The sequence below is a fragment of the Vombatus ursinus genome, unplaced genomic scaffold, assembly GCF_900497805.2.
Source record: "Vombatus ursinus unplaced genomic scaffold, bare-nosed wombat genome assembly UNPS02015398.1, whole genome shotgun sequence".
Taxonomy (NCBI): domain Eukaryota; kingdom Metazoa; phylum Chordata; class Mammalia; order Diprotodontia; family Vombatidae; genus Vombatus; species Vombatus ursinus.
Window position 1 is genome coordinate 5,335 of NW_020955176.1, and position 8,206 is coordinate 13,540.

An 8,206-nucleotide genomic window follows, 5' to 3' on the forward strand; every position below is an offset into this window, starting at 1 on the left:
ATCACTGAAGTCAACCATGCCTCTATGTCAGGGATATGATCTATTTCCTAAACTCATTATTTCCTTTTTCTATCCAGGTGGTCTTGCAGCACACACCTGTAACATTTTCACTTCTGTTTCTGCCTCCATGGATCTCTACCATGCTTCCCCCCAGTTCCTGAATTTCTTCATGGGCGTATGTCTTCTTAACAACGTTATTCCATCTCCTTTTACCTATTCTGTTTTATCTGAATAAAGGACACTTTTCCAGAACTATATTTCACTCATGGGTCCCATCCCACCAAACCTCAGGATTCCCGTGGAGATCAAATTCTTCCCCCCTATCTGGATCTTCAGTTCATTCTGTTATTCATACTCTATGGCTTCCCGTATACATATCTGAGCTAACGGGGCTTAGTGATGGCTCCTTTCTTAGATTTTTGTCTCTTGTGAATTTCTGGGCATCTGCAAGATTAATATTTTTCTTACAGTGTAACTATTGACAACTCAAATGATATTTTTTACAGTGTAACTACTGGCATGAAGCTTGGTAGATCCACTATACACAGGCAGTTTCCTTCTCCCCTCTTCCTCTTCAGTTTAAAACTCTTTTGATTAGATTCACAGGACTCTAAGCAGTCATGTTAGGTAAACTCTATCTCTCACCAGGAGCCTGTCACTCCTATATTTTAAGTCATGGTCCAGAAAACAAAATCCTCTCCTCTGAATCATCTTTTATCAATACCTGTTTACTTTCAAAATATGCATTTCTCCTTCTCAATCCCTTGTCTTTGCTTGGTAGCAGTGATGAAAATACCACCTATGTCCCTACAGCCTTCAAGTTTCTTGCACAAGACTTAGTAATCTTTAAAAATGCTTTCTAATCAACTGTGAATGACTTAGCTATTCTCAACAATACAACGATCCAAGACAATTCTGAAGGACTTATGATGAAAAATGCTATCCATCCCCAGACAAAGAACTGATGGATTCTGAATGCTGATCAAAGCATACTTTTTCTTTACTTTATTTTTCTTGAGTTTTTCTGTGTTTCTTTCACAACCGACTAATATGGAAATATATTTTGCGTGACTGCACAAGTATAACCTATATAAAATTGCTTGTTTTCTCAATGGGGGGAGAAGGAAGAGAGGGAGAGATTTGGAACTCAATTTTAAAAAAAGAATGTTAAAAATTGTTTTTACATGGATTGGGGAAAAATATTAAATTTTTAAAAATGCCTTCTAGATTTCTTCTGGCAGGATCATTTGTGCCCATGTGGATCACAAGATATGTGTAGCAGTCAGTCATCTGGCTTAATAAATCTTGGAAAGTTCTCTGTGCCATCTCGCATACAAGTCCCAGAAAAACAGCAGACCTCTCAATTTTTATAATACGGAGAAAAAACTGACTGAGACATAGAGACACACACATAGACAAATATATGCAGAGTCAGATAGGGGGACATGTACACATGTATAACTTCAAAACCATAAAGATGGAAGGGCCCATATAAGAGATAAACATGTTCATATATTGCTAAATTCATTGATCCTTTTCAAAAATGAAGGACAAACAATTCAAAAAAATCTAGATGTCAATACTATATTTTTATACCTGAGCATGAAAAAGGAAGAGAAAGGGCTACCTTTGATTAACTCCTTTATGTAAATGACAAAAGGAGAAAGAAAAATAGACTAATGATGATTAGGTTCCCTGAAGAAACCCCTCAGGCTAATCTGATCCTGCCTCTCCGTGTCTAACCTTTCTATAGGCTACTTACCCCAAATTTCACTGACTCATGCATCTGGCCCACCCTACACTCTTTGTTGTATTTACTGTGCTCATGTGACTGTTCACAGCAGAGAAATTTCTATTCCTCTTAAATGTACATCCTCACACCCACTCTAGACCATGGTACTTAGGAGGATCATCATTTCTTTTGTTAAGGCAAGTATATTTACATTGTGCATACACATACACACACACATACATTAAAAAAAAAAAAAACGAGACTTCTTTTTCCTCTCTTCTTATCCCAACAGTTAAACAGAGTAATTGCAAAGGATCCAACTTCAGGGGGTGGAAGACGTGCAAGTATGTGTGTATTCAGCTAAGACTGTCTAGAGAAAGCAAGGAAATGGGGCAGGGTAAGGATGGAGTAAAAACTCCATCTCCTCATTCTAATATATACAAGCCCTTCCCTAACTCAGCAAGCCCAGAGTAAGGTAAGAAGAGAAATCACAGATGGAGCAAGAAATATAAAATTGTCCCTTAATCCCACTTTGGCATTTCCCCCCTTCTTATTAGGAAACAATGTAGTAGAGTAGAAAGAGCCCTAAATCTGGAGTCATGGGACCCAAATTCAAATCCTTCCTCTGCATTATATGTGTGACTTTAGGTAAGTCACTTCCCTTCCAATTTATTTATAAAATGAGGGGGTTGGGCCTCATGACATCCCTTCCAACTCTAGAATCATGATACTATGAGAATTTTCAAACATGCCACTTTTGAAAGCACCTTCTTGTCAAGTCCTGGACAGGGCAGGGGAACGAAGCAGGTGCAAATTTAGTACCATCATTTCCACTCATTAGTTCCTTAAGAATCATCCATGCCCTTCAAGGCATGAATGAAGTCCTATGATTTCTGTAACCATGAAATGACCATCTTTTCAAAATAGGCCCTAAAGAGAAAATCCCCTCCCCCCCCCCAAAAATGTGGATCTATTGACCCATCAGCACTCTCACAAGACTGGGTTGATGATGCTCCAGCTCTGACTGGCTGGGCAGAGTAGCCTATCCCCAGTCCTGACACAGTTATCACTGACCTTGTGATTTTCTGCTGCCATCGAAATGCATCGTGGACCAATGGACAGAGTGCCAAGGATGGAGTTAGGAAGACCAGGTTTGAAGCTCATTTCTGACACTTATTAGTTGTGTGACCATGATATGTCAGACCAGAAAAAACCTTTGGTTTTTATAGGCCTGACCTTTCTTGCAACAGGCTGCCTCTGCTCTAGAGGCACTCCCTTCTGAGAAACCAATGAGGCTCAGTTAAGAACCTAGCTTCTTCCCCATAAAATATCTGGCCTTCCTTCAGATTGCTGAGTGACCCTGATATGTGGGAAGGGCCCAGGAGTATCTATACTGCAGAAGAGTGATGAGAGCCTGGCATAAGCTAGGCATCAAACCCAGAAGGCACCTCTCCAATGCTTATCAACACCCTTCCCTCTTCTCACCAGAGCCTTAAGATGATGTCACCCAAATTCCAGATGCTAGCCTCTGGCTGCATCCTTATGGCTTGGGTGATTGTGATACTGGTGTATTCTTCTTCTTCTTTTTTTTTTTTTTGGTGAGGCAATTGGGGTTAAGTGACTTGTTCAGAGTCACACAGCTAGTTAAGTGTTATTTGTCTGAGGCTGGATTTGAACTCAGGTTCTCCTGACTCCAGGGCCGGAGCTCTATCCACTGTGCCACCTACCTGCCCCTAATACTGGTGTATTTTTGTCCCCTCTTTCTTTGCCGCCCCTCTCATGCTCCCCAGATGTCTCAAATTTCCCAGTCATTTCCAAACCACGCTGCCTTATGCACACTCTTTTTTAGCTCCCCTAATATGCTATCTTTCCCCCATTACGAATGTAACCTCCTTGAGGTAATCTCGGTTGTTTCCAGTTGTATTTCCACAGCTTAGCATACTGCCTGACACATGGTCTAAGTGCTTAATAAGTAGAGATTTTTTGCTCATTGATTGATTCATTTATTCATCTTTCTTGTGTGAAGTAAAATATGCCTATAATAAAGACCTACTGCTTGTAGTATTATTGGCTGGTTTGCTTCTTCTAGGGAAATTTTTAAGTCTCCAAAAGAGCTACAATGGACTAGGACAGTGATGTCAAACTCAAATAGAAATGGACCCCTACAGGCTGCATGTTGACTTAGAAAACCACAAGTTCACATTACCTATGGCTTATTGTATTTTTATTTATTTTGTTAAATATTTCCCAATCATATTATAATTTGGTTCGGGTAGCACTCAGTTTTGCTGCTGAGTCTGATACCTCCAGACTGGGACATCTGGCCAAATTACATACCCTTTTTGGCTTTACTGTCCTCATCTGCAAAATGGGGATAATATACCAATAGCATCTTCTTGTTGTTTACTCATTTTCAATCATGTCCGACTCTTCGTGATCCCTTTTGGGGTTGTCTTGGCAAAAATACTGGAGTAGTTTGCCATTTCCTTCTATAGTTCATTTTACGGAAGAGGAAACTGAGGCAAACAGGGTTCAGTGATTTGTCCAGGGTCACACAACTAGGAAATGTCTGAGGCCACATTGAACTCAGGTCTTCCAGACTCCAGTTCTAGCACTCTATCTACTGAGCCACCTAGCTGCCCCTCATGATTGCACAGTCTTTCACAAAACTAGGGTCACTGGTCCTTACAGGATCCTGGGAAACTTGAGCCCCACTCTTCTCTCTCTACTCTCAGAAGAAAACACGGTTCAACATTTACTGCATTTAAAAAAAATAATGTGTGATACTTCCAAAAACATGAAATGACTCAATGAAAGATCATGTCCTAGAACTCAGTTTTCCTCATTTCCCTTAGACACTCCATGCAAAACCATACTGTCCTACCACCCTGACGGGTCCCTGGAGTACTGGCACAAAATAAGAATTGTTAGCTTAGGCCCCCAGAGCAAAGAAGGCTCCTGTTCCCAAGCTCATCCCTCTTGGGCTTACCTGTATGTGAGCGAAGGTGGCGCTTAAGAGCCGTGTGGCTGGGGAAAGTGCGGTTGCACTCACTGCAGATGTAGCTGCGAACACCTGCATGGACCTCCATGTGTTGCTGGAGTGCACTCTGAGTCTGGAAGCGCTTTCCGCACAGTAGACAGAAGACGGCCATGTCAGTGCCTGCATAAGAGAGGGAAAATAGGAGGTCAGCAAATCCATCCGTGGATGCATGAATGACCCCCACGCCCTGCCAACCACAGGGTAGACAGATAAGAACCCTCTCCCTCATTTTATGGAGAGATAAAGTAAGGCATGAGGCAGCTATGGAGAGTGCACCAGACTTGGAATCGGGAAGATCTGAGTTCAAATCCAGCCTCAGACACTTAGTAGCTGTGTGACCCTGGGCAAGTCACTTAATCCTGTTTGTCTCAGTTTCCTCATCTGTAAAATATGCTAGAGAAGGAAATGGCAAATCACTCCAGTATCTTCGCTAAGAAAACCCCAAATGAGATCATGAAGAGTCAGATGGTAACAACCATCTCCTCTCCCTCCCCAGAAGAATATAAACTCCCTCAAGTCATGTACCATTTTTGTCTTTGTGGTCCTGGTACTATTTTTTTTAACACTCTCTTAACGCTCTTCCAATACTCATTCCTTCTCCAGGTCCACTACGCCTTTTGTGAGGTATGCTGATCAGGGATGCCTGGGATCAGTGGCCACGGTTTGGGGCAAGGTAGAATGATGGCTTATTAAGGCCATGGTTTCTAAGACTCTCCCTAGGAATATCTGACATTTGGCTGACTCTTTTGTGGCTGCAGCAGCTAATCTCTTTAGAATGGTGTCTAAGAGGTCCCAGGCCCTTTTCCTGGATCATAACTCATAGCTCCTACAATTTTGGATTCATTTTTCCTATGTGCATTCACTCACATTTGTCCACCTGCACAGGCTCTGGCCAGCTCTATGCTTTGCTATTACCCATTCCCTATACACAATCAAAAAATGAACTGAGGCCCAGTGTAGTCTCACTAAACCAAACTACAGAGAACATCTGAAAAGGGAGGGGCCTCCGACTGGTTCCTTGGCTGCTGGACTTACTGAACCATAGGATGAAAAATCTCAGATTTAGAGTCACCCACCTTTCACAGAAGTCCCAGGCTTGGCATATTTTTATGCCACCAATGACACAAATGAGAGAGATCTCCTTTCTCTTAATTTCTATCTTATTCTGGACTGAAGGCTAGGACCTCAAGGAAGGAGAGACCATGCTGAGGAGTGCCATCAAACAAAGATACAGGGATATGACTGTCTGAGGCTTAGCTAAGTTGCTGGCCCTCGTTTTAGTATGACGCTGCAGGGCCCCTCCTTTGGCAGCCATCCCTAAACCCTAGGGTCACCAAAAACCTCGCAATTTCTGGAGAAGGATCAGGAAAGATAAGAGGGACACAAACCCAGAAGTACTCAAACTTAGAACCAAAATCTGTGGTGCTGAAAGAGAAGGAAAGAGGAAAATGCTGATGGGAACCAGAACCACTGTTCTCATCTAGGCCATTCCATATACCTAGAACATATTCCTTCCCTGCCTCTGCCTCATCTAGTCCTTCTCTTCCTTTACAATGCAACTCAAGAACCCTGAAGTCTTTCCAGATCCCCTCTAACTTTGCTGGTACTCTCCTTCCAAAACTAAAGATACATGTGGGCACACACATATATATGTATATATGTATCTATACATCTATCAACTATGTAATCTGTATTTCTTTATTTTATATCTATGCTCTCTATATTGATATGGCCATTTGGTGTTTCCCTCATTAAAATGTAGGCTCACTGAGAGTAGGAATATTTCATTCTTTGTACTTGTGTTTCCAGTGCAGACCACCTGGCACACAGTAGACATTATTATGCATTAATATTAATTATTCAGTATTAATAATGAAGTATTAACAAATACTTGATTGACTGAATCTGAATCCTACTTCCTTTTGATTCCTGCAACAAAGGTATTCATCCATTCATCTTGAAACACATACTGTGTACAGAGCAAAGTGTTAAGTGCGTGGGGTAGACAAGACATTGCCTCTTCCATCCCAGAGTTCATGGTCTAGTAGGGGGTTAAGACACAAACTATGGGTAGCTATAACACACAGAATCAAGTGATAAACACATACAACAGGAGTAACTGGTGGCACAGAGAAGAGAGTACCAGGTCTGGATTCAGGAAGACCTGAGTTCAAATTTGACTTCAGACACTTCATTAGCTATGTGACCCTGGGAAAGTCATTGAACTTCTGTTTGCCTTGGTTTCCTCATCTGTAAAATGGGGATAATAATAGTATCTACCTCCAAGGGTTGTTTTGAAGATCAGATGAGATAATAATTGTAAATTGCTTAGAAAATGCTTGATGCATAGTAACCATACAGAGCTGATGATGATGATGATGATAATGATGCTACATGAAGTCTGAGGTGGGGAAGGACAATTAACCCAATGATCACAGAAGGCTTCACAGAGAATGTAGCATTTGGGTTGGGCTTTAAAAGACAGGTAGCAGTAAGACAGCTCAAGGAGGGGAGGAAGGACATTCCAGGGACAGAGAACACTGTAAACAAAGGCATGGAAATGAGGCGTATAACACTAATACTTGGAGTAGAAAGGTATCTGATTTGGCTGGAATACTGAGTAATGGAGGAGAATACTGATAGAGCTAAATCTCATCAATGTGGGTATTTCCACCAACACAGGCCTGCACATTCTGTCCATGTCCACCATCATGAAGCAAGGAGAAGTCAGAATGGTAGAACAGAATCAGACTGTAGAGGGCCTTGAATGCCAAACAGAGGGCTCTACTCTATTGACAAAAAAGATGCTCAAGCAGAAAAATTTTAGGATTGAATTGATGCCTAAGAAAGATCACTCTTGGTAGTGGCAGGAAGGATGTATTTGAAGTGGGAGAAAGTGAAGACTAGGAGACTTATTAAGAGACAACTATAGATGGTCCAGATGGATGGTAAAGAGGTACTAGAGCAGCAGCCATAGAAATAGAGAAACGGGGAGAAAGGAGAGAAAGAAAAGGGTTTGAGAAAAAGGGAGAACAGAGAAAAAGGGAAATGTTGAGGTGCAACTGACAGGATGTGACACCTCATTGGACATTAGGAGTCAAGTACAGCAGAGTCAAAAAGAATGCAAAAATTTGGGGAGACTGGGTAAATGGTCACTATTTGACAGAAATCATGAAATCAGCATGAGGAATAAGTTTTGAGGGAAAGAGGGTAAACTCAGTTTTGGATACACCAAGGCAGTGTTCAGACATTCAGGTGAAAATATTCTTTAGGAGATGGAGATCTGGAGCCCAGGAGAAGTCAGGGTTGGGGATACAGATCTGTTGTCCAAAGATAATAGCTGATGCCGTGGAGTGAAGGATATTACCAAAGGCAAATATGGAGAGAGAGAGAGAGAGAGAGAGAGAGAGAGAGAGAGAGAGAGAGAGAGAGAG

The 8,206-nt window shown here is 41.7% G+C and overlaps 1 protein-coding gene across 1 annotated transcript in view; it reads right to left on the reverse strand.

Annotated features, from left to right (window-relative positions):
* Positions 1-4,593: 4,593 nt before the first annotated feature.
* ZBTB16 (zinc finger and BTB domain containing 16) overlaps positions 4,594-8,206 on the reverse strand; it is a 226,225-nt gene continuing 222,612 nt past the window's right edge. The window contains exon 5 of the mRNA XM_027847312.1: positions 4,594-4,892. Within this exon, the coding sequence (XP_027703113.1) occupies positions 4,660-4,892 (233 nt within the window). The 3' untranslated portion in view covers positions 4,594-4,659. The remainder of the gene's footprint in view (positions 4,893-8,206) is intronic.